Below are 20,959 nucleotides of genomic sequence, written 5' to 3'. Positions count from 1 at the left end.
CAAGTTGGGGTGTCACAAGACATCTCAAAACAGACCACACAAGCAGCTCAAAACAGATCAAAACATGCAAAAGACATCTCAAAACAGATCACGCAAGCAGCCCAAAATAGATCACACAAGCAGCTCAAAACACATACATGTACACGTAATAGAAGCATCTCAAACAGATCACACAAGCAGCTTGAATGTCACAACAGCTCAAACAGATCAAAACATGCACAAGACATCTAAAAACATAAGCACATTGTATACAAAGATAACATAGGACACAAATCACAATCAATACCAAAAAGGATTCATGACTTAAGAAATTTGAATAGAACACTTACATCATACTCAGGAAGAATGCTTTGTTCTGATGTGTTTTGACTTTGAATTTCCTGCTCCTGTTTTTATTGGGTTCTTTTTATAAACCTCAAAAAGCTTCTTCAGCTTCTTACACATATGATCTACCCTTCTTTTACTAGTTGAAGAAGCTGAAGAAGCAATACTCTATATAAATAAACTTCAATCTAGGATCAAATACCGCAAATTTAGCAAGTATGTCACTATATTCCTCCCAATACTTGTCAAATTTCTCATTCATACCTTACACCATCTCAAAAATAACGTCATCATAAGAGTAGTCCTGATTTTTTAACCAAGTTTCAATTTTTCATACTTGATTGAAATACAAATTGGCAGTTGGATATGATGAACCACATATCAGATTCACTATCGCTGCAAATGGGGTCAACAGCTCAAAGATCAACTATGCTTTTGTCCACTCTACATATGAAGGGAAAGTTTGATAACTTGTATCAATCTCTCCAAGCTGGAGAAGTGCTTCCTTATACATGATGGCTCTTGAGAGCATACGGTGAGTTGAGTTCCACCTAGTTGATACATCTAAAAGCAGTCCACTCTTAGCTTCAATTCCTATGGTTTCCACACATGTTTGAAAAGACTGTTCTCTAGACTCACTCACTCTCACAAACTTAATCACATCTTATTCTTTTTTCACAATCAAATTCAAGATATGTGAAGCACATCTAACATGAAAAAACTCTCCATTGCACACCAAATTTTTTCTAAAGGGCCTCTTGAGAATTCCTTGCATGTTTTCATTTGATGAAGCATTATCAACAGTAATTGTAAATATTTTCTTATCTAATCCTCATTCATTTAGCAATGCCAAAACCTTTGTGGCTATTCCAACACCAGTATGTGGAGGAGGAAATGCACAAAATTATAAGATTTTTGTCTTCAAACTCCATCCATTATCAATGTAATGAGCAGTCAAACACATGTAACCTTCTATCGATATTGTCCTCCATAGATCTGTTGTTAAACAAAATCTACCTGGAATTTCATCCAAGATCTTTCTAAGCTTATGTTTTTCTTTCTCATATATCTTTAAGCAATCAGCTGCTGTAGTATTTCTTGACCAAAGCTCTATGCTGGAATTTGCATATTGAAAAGCCTCCCTAATTATTCTGTACTCAACAAAAGAGTATGGCAAATCATGTTCAATCATTGTCAATCCAATCATCTTCCTAAAATCCATCATATCCAAACTTCCTATTTCCACATGAAGGACTGCTTCTCGGAGTCTTTGAACATGAATTCATGTGATATAAGAGAGTAGTGGTGCCACTTCTACAAAGATTAATGCAATAATCATGCTCACAGTAGGTGCATCTGATATTACTCATACCAACATCCAATTTCTCTCCAACAATTTCAAAACTCTTCCAACACTTTGACCTTTTACGTTTAGTACCTCTAGCTCTAGTCTTGTTCTCAGTCGTACCCGCTAGTGAATCTACTTCTATATGTTCTTCTTCATCCATATTCATATCCTGATCAAGCATCAATCCCCACTCACATAATCATCTTCAAGGTTTAGAGTATCATCCATCTAAAATAGCCAAAACCAAAAACCAATTAGAGAGGAAAAAAACTCAAACCCACCAGCTGACTAGATGTTACAGATGACTACAGAAACTACAATCAAATTGTTATAGAGGCATAGCTTTGTTACAAGACAATAATCATGATAAAAACATAAGACTACAAAGAATTGGAATTGAGCAACAAGAACAAAATTGACATAGCATCATAACAAATAAAGCAACATAGCATCATAACAAATAAAGCGACATAACATCAAAACAAATAAAATAGTGATGATGTCTCCTCAGCAAAGACTTTAAACCAAATTTTCGGAGTTAGAACAAATGAGTCTCTCCTCAATATCAAAAAAGAAGAAGAGAAGGAAGGAAGGAACAAAATCACAAATGGGTCTAACGGTATGCCGAAGTCTTACTTGAAATCGCCAGAGATTAAAGGGAAGTAGATGGTATCGTCAGAGTTTTGGAGATTGAAAGAAAGCAGATGGTATCACCAGAGAAATCATCAAAGAATATCGCCGAATAAGTTTTTAAGAAAACGAAAAATGAGTTTTAAGATTTCCCCCAAATCGATTTTGACCTAGAATTTTAAGTTATATGCACCGACCAATGTCCATATTGTCCAACCCGTTTTTTCCATGAGCGTTGTTGGACATAGACTATTTAAACCCGTTTTATTTATGTGATTGTCCTTGACTGGTACATAATGATTTGGACATGGGCGGACCATGGACAACCCATGAAATCCCGACCCGTTTTTTTAATATAATAATACTATTCAACTAGTGGTCCCACACCCACTAGCCATCTAACCACAATCAAACCAAACAGCAGAAAAATAACCAATATATACCATTAAATAACTAATAAATAATAAACCAATAATTTAATAGCAATAATAAACCCACCAACAGAATTATTGAACATCAAACCAGCAACGTAGCAATGTTCTAATGACTCAACTCTAACAACCTAACAGAAGTCAGACCACATCAACGAGCCACTAAAACATCCTCCTCTTTATCGCCTGGATTCCACGACCACACTTTGCCTTTACCTACACCACAACACATATGAGACGCGTGAGTATTTTATAAACACTCAGTGAGGGAATCACCCATCTACTAGGCTATACACAAGAGCAAATGAGATAGCTCTAACTAACAAGCAACAATCAACAACAAACCAGGACAACTGCATCGACTAACACCAACCTATGCATCGACCGACACCAACCCATGCATCGATCGACACCAACTGGTGTTGCATCGACCGACGCAAGTCTGCATTGACCGATGCAAGATTCACCTGCATTGGCCAATGCAAGATTCATCTACATCGAACGACCCAAACACTGCATCAACCGATGCATGCTCGACATTTTGCGAAATCTCTAATTGCATCGATCGAAACCTCCACATGGCATCGACCGATGCACATAAAAGTTAATCTTTTAGTTTAAATAAAATTTGGTATTTAAGGTTTGAAATATTTGTTCATTAACACAAAACAAATAATAATATACAATTATATGAATTATTTATATTATTTTGTACCGTTTATTCTAAACCGCAAGTATAATTTTTACCAATCAAAAATTATTTCGTACCGCTTATTCGATAACAACTGCACTTTTCCGCAAATATGGATCTAAATGGTAACAACATATTTTTGGTTGTGCAGGATAAATAATTTAGTAGTGCGATATTGTTCAACTGCAGTTCATGTGGAAGAAATATATTAGCGAGAAAAGTGCACTTAATACAAAATAAGCGGTACAAAATAATAATTGATTGGTGAAAAAAATAATTTTGGTTCACAATAAAATCACACACACACTCATATATATATATATATATATATATATATATATATCTATTATTCTAACAAATGTTATCTAACTAAATTAAATTATATATAACTAATATAATTGTAAATTTTATCTAGTTTGTGTTAATAGAAAAATATTAAGAACATTAAATAAATAAATTTATTTAAACTAAAAGTTTAACTTCTTATATACATACTTTTATGCACAAGTAAATATATTTTAGCATAAAGTCATTTCTTAAAATCTATGTTGATTATTAATTTTTTTATTAATCACAACAAGGCAAAGAAACCCATAAATTATAATTTTTTTTTGTTCTTAAAAAATTAAAAACTATTTTGTTCAATGCGTTATTGCAAAAAACCGATGGATAATACACGATTCTAAAAATAACAACGGTCAAATGGATAATATACAACATGAAAAACACAACCAATTTTTTTCAATACCGCAAATTACATGAAAATGTGTGATTGGTAAATGAACAAATTTTTGAAAAAAAAAAGTTTAAAATCCGCTTTTGAAGACATATCATTTAAGGCCTAAGAAATGTGAGTCTAAAGAGGCAAAATTACTGTATATATATATATATATATATATATAATAACATAATAATGCTAGTCGAACTATATTTTTAAGAAATAAACACTTAACCAAAATTAAATTTCAATTATCACTAATAAGTTAACAAATCTATATACTAAACTTTACATACATCCAAAATAAATTAAGTCAGCATATGAAATACATAACACATCACTAGGATGATATAGCTTCGCCATATGTCACGGTATAGTTAAATTATTGCGACTATTTGTTACTAATTAGTGATAAAAAAATAAAATAAAATAACTAGTAGCAAAATTGTAGTTATTTGTAAGAATTAGTGACAGATTTAGATACCAATAAAATTCGTGGTAAATTGCTACTGATAATTAACCATATTTCTGTAATAAATGTACTCACTATTTAGCATCATAACTTAATTTGTTTAGTTACTTATTATTTTTGTAATAATTAGCTACTAATAAATGGCAATATATGTGTAATAAATATACTTATTATTGAAAAAAATTTGTCAACCATTAGACCACAACAGACCGGCCCATTAGCCAAATTCCTACATTTGTAGAGAGCGGAACTCGATCAAATAATTCTAATAATTCTCACAAATTAACTTAGAAATACTTACAGTGACCATAATATTAAAAAACATTCATGAAGCAAACTTGTAATAACACTACAAAAATCATGTACTGATATTAAGATTATAAGGTCATTTATCGTTTTATTAAATGATATAATAGTTATTTTTTTGTCATTTTTTATTTTTGGGTAGTGTTATTTATATTAAACGTTGTTATATTAATTTTAGCGTCGCTTAGCAAACGATGTCAAATATATACTCTAAGAAAGAAAATATAAACGATGTTAGTTAAGATCAATTTTTAAAATGACGTTAACTTTAATATTTGCATCGCTTCTAAACCGACTCAAAATATAAAATCATTTTATTTACATTGTTGAAAATGACACTTAACATAGATATATGATTTTCTGAATATTATAATATATTAGAAGTATGTATTTACTGTAATGGATAACAAGAATAATCCTTAAAATAAGAAACAAATTACCATAAAATTTAGCAAACTTCTCAATGAACATTCAGTTGAAATAATTGATTAAATTATTCCCAAATAATACAATTGATCGAGGGATAAACATAGTTCCATCGATCAAATGTATACGTCCAATAACAAAGCTTAAATCTTAGTACCCTAAACTAAAGGCAATAACATAAGTCGCCGTGTTGAATTTTTTTTAGAAAAATAAATAGCAACGCTTATTACAGTGAATGATGAAAAACGTGTATAGTTACATCACAACTAATAAGTGATGCCACATATTAGCATCGTGTGATTCAAAATTTAACATTTTAGCATCACTTATTTTTAAGTGACTCAAATTTTAATAACTTAATATCATTTTTTATAAGTGACGCAAATTTATATATTATAGCATCGAGTGATGTTAAAAAAAGTGATGTAAAAATATCTTTTTAGCTGTAGTTTTTGTAAGCAATAGTTATAAACTATATACAAATATATTTTGGGGAACTTCTTAAGCTAATTAAAAAATTATATTGATGATGCAGCAGAAACGTATCGTTCATAGCGGCGTCTTTTCACAGTAGGCTCAACTAGGTAATAATTATGTTTCTTACCCACAAATAAACGGTGTAAATTTATAACAATTTAATTAATGAGTATAATTATTGAGATTGTTTCTCAGCATATTTTTTAAAAACACAATCAAATTGATGTAAATGTTTTCTTTTTCACTATCATCCATATAATTTTTATTTTAATCTTCCCTCAACTATTTCTCTCCTTCTCCGGCGAGTATATATCTCTTTCCTCATCTCTTTCTTTCCTCATATCTTTCTTTCTCAGAACTTTTCTCTTCCTTCTCTTTCTTCGAGTTAAGTGGCAAGGTAGAGTTTTGAAACTCAGTTTTCCTTCATTCACTTGTTTTTTTTTTTACATCTTTAGGGTTTTAGCATATATGAAGTTTATAGATCTGATTTTCTCTATGATTTTTAGTTTTTTTGGATCTTGAAAAGTTTTAATTGTTTCTTAACAAAATTTAGGGTCCTGCTGTACCTTTTGATATTTTTTCAAATGCTTGTATTACTGGTTCAGTGCTAAACGTATGTTTATTTAACCTTGGTGATGTAATTATCTAACATATTCACAGTTTTTATTTAGGGTTTCTATATGAATGAATATGCTTTTTTTGTTTGATGGTTTCCCGTGCAAGATACTCTCCGTTTCAAAATATAAGATGTTTGAGTTAAAACACGCATATTAAGATCTCTTAACATCTTATATTATGAAACCGAGGGAGTATATCCCAACGGTTCTCAAAGTTCATTTGATGCTGCTGGTGGGTCTGGTGGTAGAGGTGGAGACCACCGTGGAGGTGGTGACAGCCATGGAGGTGGTGACAGCCATGGAGGTGGAGGTGGTCAATAGGATTTTTTTAAATATATTTTTTTTGTGAAAACAAAATTAAAATTCTAGAAAACATGAAACAAAGGGAGTAATAACTGAATACAAAACAAATGGAGTTATAAATTCTCCAAGAATGGAATAACATAATAACTCTGATTTCATGAAATACGAAGACAATGCATAATCTAAGGTTGTCGGCCGGTAGTAACAGTTGATGTAATCAATCAAAGGAAAACTCATTTGTTCAGGATAGGTCATCATCTGAGACCAACCATTCCTCTTGCTGACCCTGATTTTGACTCAGATTGTCAATTCCATATTGAGGCACAATCGTCGGATATCCATCCTGTTGTTGATATTGATTATGACCAAGATGGTTAACATTTGCATTATGATTATAAACACCCACTGGATTTATCACTGGATAGTAATCTTGTTGGGCAGCAGCAGCAGAAAGATTGTTACCGGGAAAAGTATTAACCTCCTCTGGTATCTGGCTTGAAGAGATTATAGGCCTCAAAAGCCATAAATCATTAGTTACTTGAGGAGAGTTGGAAACATTGAGAGTTGGAAAGAATTGAGAATTCACTTCAAGTGAAGATGTTGGTGCCATGACATTTGTAGCAGCTTCCGATGATTCACCATATTCAACATGGGATTGCGTTAGGATTTTGTTTTTGTGGTGATAAAGTTCTTTAAGATACTGATCAATGTACTTACACAAATCTTCACGATGTATGTTAGTCAGCTTAAATCTATCTGCCTTCCCACCAAGAAGTTCGAACATGGCTTCTTTCATCATCCTCTCCGCATTGTCCTTCATCTTTCTCTTGTTATTCCTCATAGCTTTTGATATATTTGTTTGAGAAAGCCTTCATGGTTCACCATTTTTTTCTCTTGCTCCATATCTTTCAGCATCTCGAACTTCTCCACGACGTTCTTTACTCCCAAGTTCGATGGCCAGACCTCCGGAACTGAGTTGAATGGACTGTAAATCACAGCACATGCTTCGATTCCGCAGAGTACGGAAAGCTCGTGGATCTTTTTCTCGAAACCTTTCTTTCTCTTATTGAACGTTGCTTTTCTCATTGAATCATTTTCAATGTAGGATAGGTTTAGCTTCTTTCTCGTCTTGGTATTGACCATAATTGAAGAAAAAATATGTGTTGTATATTAATTATGTTTAGTGATTTTGTATGGTGTGTGTTGATTTATCAGAAGTTCGTTTATATAGAACAAATGATGAGCTGGCAAAATTTAATTAAAAGATATCACATTTAATTTTATAAAATTTATTAATTACATATTTTAAGTAAAAAATCTTTAGGTATGCCACTTGGTTGGATACAGTAAACGAACATTTATTGGTGAGATTTGTTGTTCAGATTACAAGATTAATTATCATCACTAACCATCACTAATGTTGTATTCACTGGTAAAATTCTGGCTATGAATGAGTAAATGAAAACACCAAAAGTTATCATTTTCATTTATGAAGATACACAATAATTAAATTTGGTGAAATTGTTTTCTATATAAATTATAGTCAATTAATATTTTATTTTGAATAACAACTAATATTTACACACATTTGGAATAGTCAATTATTATTTTATTTTGAATAACAGCTAATATTTACACACATTTGGATATCATGAGTAACTTAAAAAAAAAAACATATTTCATACATTATTACAGTGCATCTTCTCTATCACTATATTTTTAGATATGATTTGTTAACACGAACAACTTTATATTATATATCTGCATATATATTATGATCACATACCATTTCTTCGGTGTACCGCGGGTTAAAATTTAATAACTTAACAAATATATATATTAAACTTTATATATATCCAAAATAAATTAAATCAGCATATTAAATACATAACACATATATTAATTATACTAATAAGATAAATATCTAAAATAAACTCAATCAACTTAAAATATTATCCAAAAATTTCGAAAACATTTAACTAAGGCCGCAATGATTATCTAGTTTCTACTTCGTATTTACAATATTAGATGAGTACCCGCCCTACGTGCGGGTATGTTTATACATAAATATATATATATATATATATATATTTATTGTAATACTTTCTTTGTGCTTCTTATATTTTCACATTTGAAAGATTAAAATATATATATTAACAAACAAAACAAAGTTTTTTTGTGAGGAGGCAAAGAATACTAAAGTTTGTTTAAAGCAAAATCTTATTGTAAAGTGATTTTTTGTAGACGAACACTATTAACATATTTTTTTAGAAATTAAAATAATTATACTATTTGTACATTTGATTGGTAGATAAAAACATTTAAAAATCCTACAATTCTTGTCTAAAACTTAGGTGTTTAGATATATTTGTATTTAAGCTTCCTAACAAAAAACCATGGGACTCTCAAATTCTCTTTTATCCAAAAGTATTTCATACAGGTTGATTAATTTTTTAATAGTTATACTTAAGATAGACAACTTCCATTCTTGCTAGCTATTCAATTTCTTGAATATAACTCTAGAATTTAATTTTCAATAAAAATTTCATTTAATTTCCATCTTCTTTTCTCTCTGTATTTTCCTCAACCAACATTCTATCATTAATTTAACTATCTTTTATTCGATAGTGAACAAAAGTCTGATCTTTTTCATTTATCTATATATACATTTTTAGAGACATTTAGCAAATAAATCTTGTAGTTGCAATATATTTACAAGCATGCCATTAGCATTAATTATTAATTTGTCTTTATTTAATTAATTAATATTAAGTTTTGATTTTTGGAAACAAGATTTCCTATCCTAATAAAACTCCATAACAATGAAAACCACTGCCTTTAACATTAAGTATTAAGTTTATAATTAATTTAATTAATATTAAGTTTCTAATTTTACAAAACAATATTTTCTCCATACAAACATTTCCTAAACAATCGGCCTAATTAATAAACGACAATGTTTTTGAAACCGGACCGGAAGGTGAATCGGAAGTCTTTCGGGTTGCTGGATCAATTAGTCAGACCGGTTGAACCACGATTCAATTAGTTGATTGGTTTGTTTATATTTTATGAATATAACATCTACTTTTTTATAAATATATGAACAAAACATACATAGTTAAGTATTAGCGGTCTATATAACATCCCTACTTTAGTACACATAGGAATTCTATACTACTAACAAAATACTTTCTAATTTCTATATTAACTCATATATCTATATTTGTAAGGTTGTACATTTTTAAAAAATACAAATGAAACATTAGTTATATATAGTTAATCTATAAAAAAATATAATTTTTTATTAAAAAGTATAGCTCTGCGGTGTACCGCGGGTGAATATCTAGTAAAACTTTATTTCTCTAAGAACACACTTTCATGAATTTCTCTACAGTATTAACCAAATTCCCATTCACTGCTACAACTCTTCAAATTATTAAGAAAATTCTAATGCCTAAACCATATGTTCATATCTTCATGGTTTATCCTAAGAGAACAAAGTGAATATTTGGTTTTACTCTCTATACCTTTTTATTTATTGGTGATGCATCTACTTACTCAAAGAAAACATCAATATATTCTAAGTCTTTCTAGATTTCTTATATAAATATTGAAACTGTTTGTAATATGAAAAAGAATAAAAGACACGGAAGATGTTTCAAATTCTTCTTTAATTTTAAATATGTTTGCTTTTAATTTGTGTTGACAGGTGCCACTCTCTCCACTGCTCATGTGTCATTCATATGGAGAGAACTGACTATCTTTTATAGTATAAATTAGGTTGGTACCCGTGCTACGCCGCGAGTTATTTTAATTTATTTTATTTTCTTATTTTTAAATTCATGATTTATTTTATGTTGTTGAAATCAATTAGAGAAGGTGTTTTGTCTAACTAAAGTATATTTTTACATTCTAATATATTGTGAGACAATTGTATAATCTATAGAAAGTATAATTATCATTTGATAAAAAAAAACAAAATGATTAATTTTTCACGTTTAGGACTATTGCATATACTATTGTATGCAAGGTTGACTGTTATACTATTGCATATACTATTGTATCTTGATTTCTAATAAATTGTTCTTTTATCTACTATAATTGAAAATTATTCTATATTTTTGAATAAAAACAGATGTAAAACATAGTTGATAAAAGAGTAGCCAATAATACATTAAATGCAGCAAAATCAGAACATTAAAAAAAAAGTACTTTACTCGTTTTGAACATGAGATTTACCATTTTGCCTCAACGCTATTTTTTAAATCAGAAAAGAGTAAATAGCTCTGGAGACAACTTCATCAACTTTTATAGAGTTCGCTAAACTTGGGTTCAATCCCGAGTGCTGTCAATGGCCACACTGAAAACAAACAACCAAAAAACACAAACTTTTGATCAAGAGACAAGCAATTCCCTGTCTCATATGTTATGTTCAGGATGATACACTTGCAAAACTAAATAATATGGTAGATATTAGTATACCAAGCCACCAGAGAGCAACAAGTGTTAACAGTCCAATGTATGCAAACAGCTTTTGCACATCAACCCCTTCTCCTTCTTCACCGGAAAACTTCGTAAGAAGCACTGTGTTGTCAATAACAGAAGGGGGTTATGCTCCCCAACACACAAAATCTTTTAATTATTAAATGATCATATACAAGAACAATTTCTAACTTGTAAATAGTCCATAAGAGACTGCAGAGAGAAGCCCATAATATTCCATAACTTGTAAATAGTCCATAAGGGCCCGTTGTCCGTTGCTAAACAAAAATATCAACCGTACGTTAAAAAAAATATGGTTGATGAAGTTGGACAACTCATGTAATAATCAAATGAATCATAAGCAGCCCAAGTTTTCCCGAGCGTCGTCATGACCACGCCGACCATGTTGACAAATACAGCAACTACTTTCGAGAGGTTACCATGCTTTTATTTTGAAAATCCCATCAAAAAAATCTCCACTGTATTTTGAAAAAACGTACCTGCTGCTTCTTTAGGTAACAACTATAGTTTAGCGCAGACCATTGTGTTTTCAACTCCTTGGAGCCCAACCAACAATATTAATGTAGGACCCGAGTTAGTAAAGTGTAGCCCAGATACTTCTCCTTCAGCCATCAATTTCCCTAGCTCATCATGTGCAATATGCAAAAAACTTCCAAAAAAAAGAAGGCATCCAAGAATCAGTGGAAGTGAAGTGAGACCAAATATTATCAATACCAACTTAGAGCAACTAACACAAACCACAGAGTTCAGAGTGTCTTATAACTTTCATTAGGATCACTGAATTTAGAAGAACAGTTTAAAAGAGAAACGAAAAAAAAACTTCACTTGTCTCTCCTTCAAAGCTGCGGGCAAAACCTTTCCATGTATACTGATTCTTGGCTCTTCTTGTTAAAACCTAAAATTAGACAAACTCGTCACTAAACAAACATAATAGGAGACTTGAAAAAACGAAAAAAAAGTGGAGAAACAAATCTCACCCGAACATGCTCCAGAAGATTAACAATATCATAGATTCGTGGTCGCCGTCTCTCTCTTGACTCTTGAAACAAAACCCAATCCAATATCCAGTGACCACTATCTTCATTACAAGAATTTGTCGATGCTCGTTGCTAATGTGGTTTTAGATACTGCACCGATGATAGTATCCTTCTTCTCACCCTTGACAAAGATCATGATGGTCGGGATGCTCCTAACACCATAATGGCTAGGGGTTGTAGGAGACTCATCAGTGTTTAGTTTGTAGAACTTCATCTTCCCTGCGTACTGTCCTGCGTTTTCGTTGACAATGGGATCAATCATTTTGCAGGGTCCACACCATGGTGCCCAAAAGTCCACAAACACAGGCTCATCAGCCTTGAGAACAAGAGACTCCCATGTTGAATCATTGACCACTGGAACTGCATCGATCATATAGGCAAAAAAACCAACATTAAAATAATAAACAAACAGAGAACAAAACAATGTTAAGATGATGCTCCAGCATAAGTTTATGCATAGAGAGGAAGAGAAAGATAAAGCCACATGAGAAAATTTGCAATCAAAGAGCTACTGCTAAAGCCAACATGAGAAAACTTGCAATCAAAGTGCTACTGCTATATGCGCTAAGCATGACACAGAAGTCTCTCTTTCATTACCCCAAAAACAAAACAAAAATACAATCCACAATTCCACATTACTTGCAATCACTGAGTGTGATAATCCAAATACAACAAACAACCATCTGAGTTACATATGGCCAAAAGAAGAAGAGGCAATTCCAAAAAAAACACTTTTCTAACTTCTTCCAAGTTCAATACTTTTTCGAATTTTACAAGAGACCCACTAATGTTGAACGGTAAACTCGGTCAAAAAGACTAAGAGAGACTCATCAGAAACACGAATCTCCCAAAAAGATAAGAAATTTGTGGAGCAAAAGGAGAGATAACAAGAGAAGAGAAGAGAGAACATACTCCCAGTAGCAGTTTCCTGAGCGTCACAGATAACACCACCACCTGCTCGTCGTTGTAATCGAGAAACCCTAGAAATCTAGCGTTGTGTAAGTATGCATCCCCTAGAGAAGGAAGCAGCAAGAACAAAAACCATTAAAAGAAAATATCAGTTAGTTTCTCTTTTTTTTTTTTTTTAACAGCAAACAATTATATTATTATAAACATGTTACATAATACATAATACATGAACAATTCAAAAACAACCCTTGAAACAAATAAAGGAAATTGAACACAATTTTGACGAAAAAGTGGAAGTAATCCTGCTTTCTTAACGAAAGCCTTATAGGCAACAGATAAAATCTTTAAGTCCCTTCTTCGTATACTCGTAAAAGACTAACATCTTGTAGATGAAACTCCTAAATGCTTTTCGCATCACTTTGATTAAACCAATACACTGATACATTACTTGAAAAGCTCCTAGATCATGTCTTTTGAAACATTGTACGCGTATTTGCCGGTTTGTGAACATGGTTTCTCCTTTCATAAAACCTAAACATTTTGACCGATGAATAGAGAGAACATCATCGTCAGACCATGTCGTCGAAAGTCGAAGGCCAATACAAAGCCTGCGTGGACCAGTTCCTTCATGCGAGATGGTTAATTTGTTGATTCCAGGATCGAAAACCCAAATGATATCTCCATACAAATGGTGCAGAGAAGAATCATCGGTTGAGAACCGGAGATAACGCCGGTGAGGAATACCACTGGAAACAAACCCTAGATAGGGACAACCATCCCGATTCGAATGAATCGGTAATACATGAAACAAAGGAAATCGATCGGATAAATCTGACCAATCTAACGGCAAGTTAAGATGATAGGCTGTCGAAATTGGAGAATACAGCAAAAGCGAGTGAAAGCCCATATCTTGAATCACCGTAAGAAAAGCATATATCACCACCGTCACAATATGGCAAAGAGCATAGATCTGAAATCTGTGATTTGCCGTTATTTACACTATGAAAACTAAAAACTTGCAGAAAGTAAAGAGAAAAAAAATTAAAAACGAGGGTGACCGACGCCGGAGAGACCGACGTCGGCCAAAAACTGATGGATTGTTAGTTTGTCTTCGATCGCCTTTATGATCGCTTGAAAGAGACGGTTTTTTAATTATCAGTTAGTTTCTCTATTAAAGCAGATCATCGTTGGTAATTATGGTAGAGAAGAAGAAGAAATCCACCACACCCAATCGACCAACGATGGGGCTAACATTAGCGTCGGATCTACTCAGATTGGTAGAGAGAGCCATGGGATGAACAGCAGAGTTGGTCGAAGATTAAAAGGCACCGAAGAAGAAGATTGGTACGACGGCGAGCAGTCAAGATTGATACGGCAAGGAAGAAAAGAAGTCGAGCAATTGAGTAACACCCTCGTTTTTGATTTGCTTTGTCCACCTGAGAAAAAAAAAAGCTGATATATATTGATTGTTTTAATTTAATAGGTTATTGTTTTTTATGAAGTGTCAACCCTACCTTTAATATTGATTTTGATGTGTCCGAAGAACAAAGCAACTCATTGTAGTTTTATTGTATTGATTTCGGTTCTACTTGTGCATTTGAATATAATTGGATTGATCATGATTCTTTAACATTTTAATTTTTTTTTGGTCGTCTGATAGAATCTTTAGCATTTATATATTTTTAATGAAAATCTTTTAAGAAAAAAAAAAAGTTCGATTTTCAATTTCAAAAATAAATTGAACCGGACCGGGTTAATTTGGTTGTCATGCCAGCCACATTAAGCTTTGGTTAACAAAACCGAAATCTGCTTTAAACACTTTAAAATTCTAAAACTTTGAGAACCTTCTTATCCTTTCAGAGTCTTTTTTTTGTTTGGTAGCATACATATCTCTGCTTTCTAATCTCTTCTTCACTGAAACCGTCTCTCATTTTTGTGTTGTTGTTCCTCCGCAAAGATTTCAACAGATTCGCCGGAAAAATCAACGGTGGAGAATGGCTCTATCACGCCTCTCATCGCGATCCAACGGCATCGCTCGTCCTTTCTCCGCCGCCTTCAACCGATTCATCTCGACGGACACAACTCCGATCACAATCGAGACTTCGCTTCCTTTCACAGCTCACTTATGTGATCCACCATCACGCTCCGTCGAATCATCGAGCCAAGAGCTTCTCGATTTCTTCCGAACCATGGCGTTGATGCGACGTATGGAAATCGCAGCCGATTCGCTTTACAAAGCGAAGCTAATCCGAGGGTTTTGCCATCTCTACGACGGCCAAGAAGCTGTAGCTATAGGCATGGAAGCTGCGATTACGAAGAAAGACGCGATTATCACTGCGTATCGTGATCACTGTATCTTCTTAGGTCGTGGTGGTTCGCTTCATGAGGTTTTCTCAGAGCTTATGGGAAGACAAGCTGGTTGTTCTAAAGGGAAAGGTGGATCTATGCATTTCTATAAGAAGGATTCTTCGTTTTATGGTGGTCATGGGATTGTCGGTGCTCAGGTTCCGTTAGGTTGTGGTATTGCTTTTGCTCAGAAGTATAATAAGGAAGAGGCTGTGACGTTTGCTTTATATGGCGATGGTGCTGCGAATCAGGGACAGTTGTTTGAAGCTTTGAATATTTCTGCTCTTTGGGATTTACCTGCCATTTTGGTCTGCGAGAACAATCACTGTAAGCAGTTTTTTGCTTCTTTTTTTTTTTATTTGGTTGGAGGTTTGTTATGGTCAGCGCGATTGAATTGGGTTTGATTTGTGTAGATGGAATGGGAACTGCTGAGTGGAGAGCTGCTAAGAGTCCATCTTACTACAAGCGTGGTGATTATGTTCCTGGACTCAAGGTCAGTGTTGGATATTATTTGTAACAAAGATTGATCTGAGACTTGTTAAAGATGAGAGAGGAGAAGTTTTGGTTGGCTAGTTATCTATTAGCAGATGGATCCACATGGATTTCTTAGTCTCCATATAGAAAACTGGTAGATGCAAGTATTAGGGTAGTACTACCAGGCTTTCTTTCATAATCGTTTCTGTTTAGGGATGAAATGCAGTTCTCTCATGTATATTGATGTCATGAGTCCTCTATCATTAACAGAGCCATGGTGCATCATTACATTGTTTTGATTGGGTATCTTGTACTTCATCGGTTATCAACTATTTTTTGAGTTTGACCGGTTGCTGGATTGGATGCAATTTTTGGGATGAATAGGTAGATGGTATGGATGCATTTGCTGTCAAACAAGCATGCAAATTTGCTAAGGATCATGCCTTGGAGAAGGGACCGATAGTAAGTTTGTCTGCATTTTAGTATTCTCAAACATATACTCTTCTTTTTCATGTTGTTATCTGGCGCACTATTTTATTTACTTTGATCAATATCTAGTTATCCCCTAGGACTTGGCATCATAGGATGAAGTGTTTTCGTACTTTATGTGTTTCCTACTTGAAATTTACTTCCCTTCAGTTGCTCTTTGTGACCTGGAACTGAATTCCAATAGCTGAATGTTTGATGGGGTGGCTGATTTGTTCTCTGTAAAGTTTTAAACTTTTTATCGGCTATAGAAATGATGCTGTATCAGTGTTCTTCAAAGAACTGTGTTTTTGATATCACAGTTCATTTTTTCTTCTGGTGTTCCTCTTCTGCTATCGTATAAATAACATAAGAATTGATTCATCGTAATTCTATACAGATTCTTGAGATGGACACATACAGGTACCACGGTCATTCCATGTCTGATCCTGGAAGCACATACCGTACAAGAGATGAGATATCTGGTGTGAGGCAGGTTCGTTAGTCAGTTAACCTGCACAACAAACTAATTCTTGGTGGAGAACTCAGGTTATTGTGAATCTCAAAACATTATGTGTGTGACTCAGGAACGTGATCCAATTGAGAGAATTAAAAAGCTGGTACTATCTCATGACCTTGCAACCGAGAAGGAGCTTAAGGATATGGAGAAGGAAATTCGAAAAGAAGTAGATGACGCCATTGCCAAAGCTAAGGTAAATTAACTGTCGCATTGCTTCTCTGTACCACTCGGGAATTCAACTGTCAAAGCTGAGCACACGTAAACTCTTTTCCTTTTCAGGATTGCCCAATGCCAGAGCCGTCCGAACTTTTTACCAATGTGTATGTGAAGGGATTTGGCACTGAGGTAATTTACTAATTACATATTCTGTCATTTGCATTTTGCAACACACCCATTAAACTGTAGTTAATTTCCCTTACTGACCCTTTTTCGCTTCTCTCGGCAGTCATTTGGACCAGACAGAAAAGAAGTCAAAGCTGCGCTTCCATGAACCTCTTGGTCGTGGAACTGCCACGTGTTATAACATGGTTGGCTGATAGGAAGCTATGAATAAAGAGGCTTTTGATTTGTATACTCTCCCCACTCTCCTTAGTTTTAATATCTCTGTATCTTTCTTCGCAAACATACATAACGAGAAACATGTTATTCTTGTGAAGCTTTTGTCGCTGTATCTACAATTTGCGACTTCTTTAATGAAGTCTCGTGTTTGATATTCAAGCACTTGATTTGATATTTATCATTGCTGGACACCGAAAGATATAACAAATTGAATTACAAACAAAGACCATATGGTAATGGTTTCTTCTTTTTTGTATTCTTCGTCTTCCAAAAAGAATCAACTTAGGACCGAAAAAGGAAACAGGTAAAATTAAAAAGAAACCATCTTCAAAGAACCTAACGAATTTTTACCAACAACAAGCTCCCCTATCATCTATATACATAATAACAAAAGTGAATAAACTTTTTTGGTTTTTGGTTTATCAGGAATCTGAGTCTGACTCACTTGAACTGTACCTTGAACTCTCTGACATGAAATTTGGAGGCAGAATTGGAAATCTAACTGCATTCCTTTGCGGTGTAGCAGCAACGGTCGCTGTTTCTGCTGTTGAAGTTGATGCTCCTGCTACTGTTGCTGCAGGTCGTTGTTGTGGTTTCCGCTGATTCCTTGCGATCTGACTACAGGCATTATCAACCATCCCTAAGAAATCACGGATTATAACAAACAGCTGAAACAGGTTCCTCTCTTTCAATGCTCCAGCTTGGTAATAGTTTGTGGTTTTCTTTACTAACTCCATTATCCTGAGCTGTTCTGCTGTAATAACTGTCAGTTCTTCCTCTGCAGATTCAAAGAAAGATCTCAGTTTTGTCAAACACCCATCTTCCTTCCCTACGCTTTGGTCTAAAAGGCGTTTTGTTTCTTTGACTCGGGTGCCTAAAGCTAAAGTCGTGGCTACAAACGAGTCATAATCGATTCCAGCCGCTTTCTTCACATTAGTGAACTCTGAACTTAGGCCACCTATAATCGGTAAACCAAGCTTTATAAACTCAATCTCTTGTTCGTCTCTAGATACATCTGCATTCTCACCACCGGCATTATCATTTGGGAACATGTTCTTATTCATCGCAGCCCGCTTTCCCTCAGACCTCACAACTTCTTCAACAACAAAGTGAAGCAAAGTAGTTTTCCCATCAACACTCTTCACATCAGACAATTTTCTTAAAGCAGTCAGATTGAAAGCCTGAGCATTTCCTCTAGCGGTTCCAGCGTTCATTCTGTTACCTGCTTTCAAGATTGCTTCTAGAAGCTTCATGAATAGCCCACGAGCACGGAGCTCATTGCATGCAGATTCAAGTGTCTGTAAAGATCCTTTTTGTTGAGCAACCTCCGAGCCGTAGTTAATCTTGAAGAGCATGACATTAAACCGGTTAAATGCAGAAGGAACTGCTTTTAAGATGTGAAACAGTAGAGACTCTGCATCAGCCAGCTTCGTCGGGTCGCCATTGAACTCTAGGATCTCAGTCTGTTCTTCTGGAGTTGGTGCTATTCCTGCAAGCTTCTCAAGGGTATCAGACTCAGCATCATGGCCTTCAGTTAACAAGTCAATGATCTCCTCTTTAGTCATCCCTAAAGATTTAAGCACAATTGCTTTGTTCTGAGACTTCCGAGGATCGAGAATGTAAGTCTGCGAAGTCGACACAGTGGGATTCTGCGGTACACTGCTTGCTTCACTTGGTTTTCGAGCACCAACGTATCCAAACAGAGCCTCCATGAGATCACCATCAAAGCTACCCAATAAACATATATATATAACTCATAAGAACTCAGAAATATCATATTCTAGATTATATACACTTTAGTGACTGTAACTATATACTTACTTGAATGAGCCACCATCAATCCGGTGCCACACTGTTGAACGGCTCGCATCAGGGTTAACTTTATCCCAATGCAAAGGCTTGAGCTTTGGCTGCGCTGGATCCTCAGTTTTGCCTACGGCCAATGAAGTCTCACCTGACTTCGCCGGTCCTTTTGTAGTACCAGGTGGTTTAGGTGGCCCAGTCTTTGACATTGGAGGTGGCGGGGGTCCTGCTTTCTTACCTGGTGGAGGAGGTGGTGGCGGCGCAGGTCCTTTCTTAGGCGGTGGTGGTGGAGGTGGAGCCACACTAGATGGCGGAGGCGGAGTCGGTGGAGCCCCAGCAGATGGTAGTGGCGGTGGCGGCGGAGCATTTGCCGTCACCAATTGACCCGGAGGAAGAGGAACAAGCGGTGTCGAAGTAGACAATTGTGCATTTACCGCCATGTATTGCTGACCTGGAGGAAGCGGAACAGACGGTGTCGATGACGCATTCACCGCCGTGTATTGACCCGGAGGAAGCGGAACAGACGGCGTCGATGTAGACAAAAGCGCATTTCCAACCGCGAACTGACCCGGAGGAAGCGGAAGCGGCGGCGAACGACCACCGCCATCACTGTTTCGGATCTGCGACGGAGAAGAGGGAAACGAACCGCCGCCGCCGCCGCCAGGAGCTTGAAATTTAGATTGAGACTGTTTCCCAACAGCAACATAATCAGCAGTAGAATAAGAAGCTCTCGACGGCGAAGCAGCAGACGTAGAAGAAGTAGAAGGTCGCGACGGCGAAGCAGAAGAAGAAGTATAGTGTCTCCCTCCTCCAACATCACCACCTGAAGAAGATAAAGGAGATTGAGAATTTTTCTTATGAAACGAAAACGCCTCTTCATCACCTACTTCATCATCATCATCACCATCGTCTTGATCTGCTCCGACTCCAGTTCTTCTAAATCCACCGCCAGATTTGTCAACTCGTCTTCTAGGTTTAGGGTTTTTCCTAATTTTCCCGCTATTTTCCAACTCGATAAGCTTTTTCCAGTAAATCACATCTAAACCTTCTTCATCTACAATAACAGCTTTTAGATTCCCATCGATTCTAACAAAATCCTCCGGGAAAAGAAAACCCCAAGGAGACGGCGGTGGTGGTAACGAATCGGAGCCGGAACCTCCACCGCCTCCTCCGTCGTATCTGACTCTGTCATCTTCACCTTCTCTCTTCCCGCCTCGATCTGAGTTCCGACCACGGAGTTTGTCTTTGATCTTCCTCCGTGAACTACTACCGTTCTTACGGAAAAGAAACGACATCGCGGTGGTTCTTGACCGGAGAGGAGAGTCTCTCGCCGTCAACGGTGATAAGATTCACGCGGCGAATTTGACAAGACAACGAAGCAAATAAAGGAAACAAAAATGAAAAAATGTGGTTTGGGAAAGAATGATATTTTTGGTGAACATGACAACCATTAAATGATTTAACACATTAATGATTTCTATGTTTTTTGGGTAAAAAAGCAACAAAAATTATTATTATAAAAAAAAAAAAAAAAAAAAAAGAGTTAAAAACTTTTTTAACATGAGATCAGGTCCAATGTCTAAAAGCGTGGCTACTTTGAC

The 20,959-nt window shown here is 35.0% G+C and overlaps 2 protein-coding genes and 2 pseudogenes across 3 annotated transcripts; 1 reads left to right on the top strand and 3 right to left on the bottom strand.

Moving 5' to 3' along the window:
- Nucleotides 1–6,853: 6,853 nt before the first annotated feature.
- On the bottom strand, nucleotides 6,854–7,913 carry LOC104704448 (agamous-like MADS-box protein AGL80; annotated as a pseudogene).
- A 4,401-nt stretch (nucleotides 7,914–12,314) lies between these two features.
- Nucleotides 12,315–13,286, bottom strand: LOC147941063 (thioredoxin M-type, chloroplastic pseudogene; annotated as a pseudogene). Its single transcript, XR_015562771.1, has 2 exons — nucleotides 13,196–13,286; nucleotides 12,315–12,643 (listed from the first exon to the last, which is right to left on the bottom strand). The product of XR_015562771.1 is annotated as a thioredoxin M-type, chloroplastic pseudogene (transcript).
- Nucleotides 13,287–15,000: 1,714 nt separating this feature from the next.
- Nucleotides 15,001–17,729, top strand: LOC104700758 (pyruvate dehydrogenase E1 component subunit alpha-1, mitochondrial). Its single transcript, XM_010416326.3, has 7 exons — nucleotides 15,001–15,865; nucleotides 15,952–16,031; nucleotides 16,397–16,474; nucleotides 16,878–16,973; nucleotides 17,065–17,190; nucleotides 17,277–17,342; nucleotides 17,443–17,729. The coding sequence occupies exons 1-7, from the start codon at nucleotides 15,187–15,189 to the stop codon at nucleotides 17,485–17,487; spliced, it is 1,170 nt and encodes a 389-aa protein (XP_010414628.1). The 5' UTR covers nucleotides 15,001–15,186; the 3' UTR covers nucleotides 17,488–17,729.
- A 23-nt stretch (nucleotides 17,730–17,752) lies between these two features.
- Nucleotides 17,753–20,959, bottom strand: LOC104700757 (formin-like protein 7). Its single transcript, XM_010416324.3, has 2 exons — nucleotides 19,377–20,959; nucleotides 17,753–19,283 (listed from the first exon to the last, which is right to left on the bottom strand). The coding sequence occupies exons 1-2, from the start codon at nucleotides 20,651–20,653 to the stop codon at nucleotides 17,978–17,980; spliced, it is 2,583 nt and encodes an 860-aa protein (XP_010414626.1). The 5' UTR covers nucleotides 20,654–20,959; the 3' UTR covers nucleotides 17,753–17,977.

Source organism: Camelina sativa, chromosome 7, assembly GCF_030686135.1.
Source record: "Camelina sativa cultivar CO46 ecotype springtype chromosome 7, ASM3068613v1".
In the NCBI taxonomy this organism is placed as follows: domain Eukaryota; kingdom Viridiplantae; phylum Streptophyta; class Magnoliopsida; order Brassicales; family Brassicaceae; genus Camelina; species Camelina sativa.
Note: the sequence above shows the minus strand (reverse complement) of the source record. Positions and strands in the feature narration are given on the sequence as shown.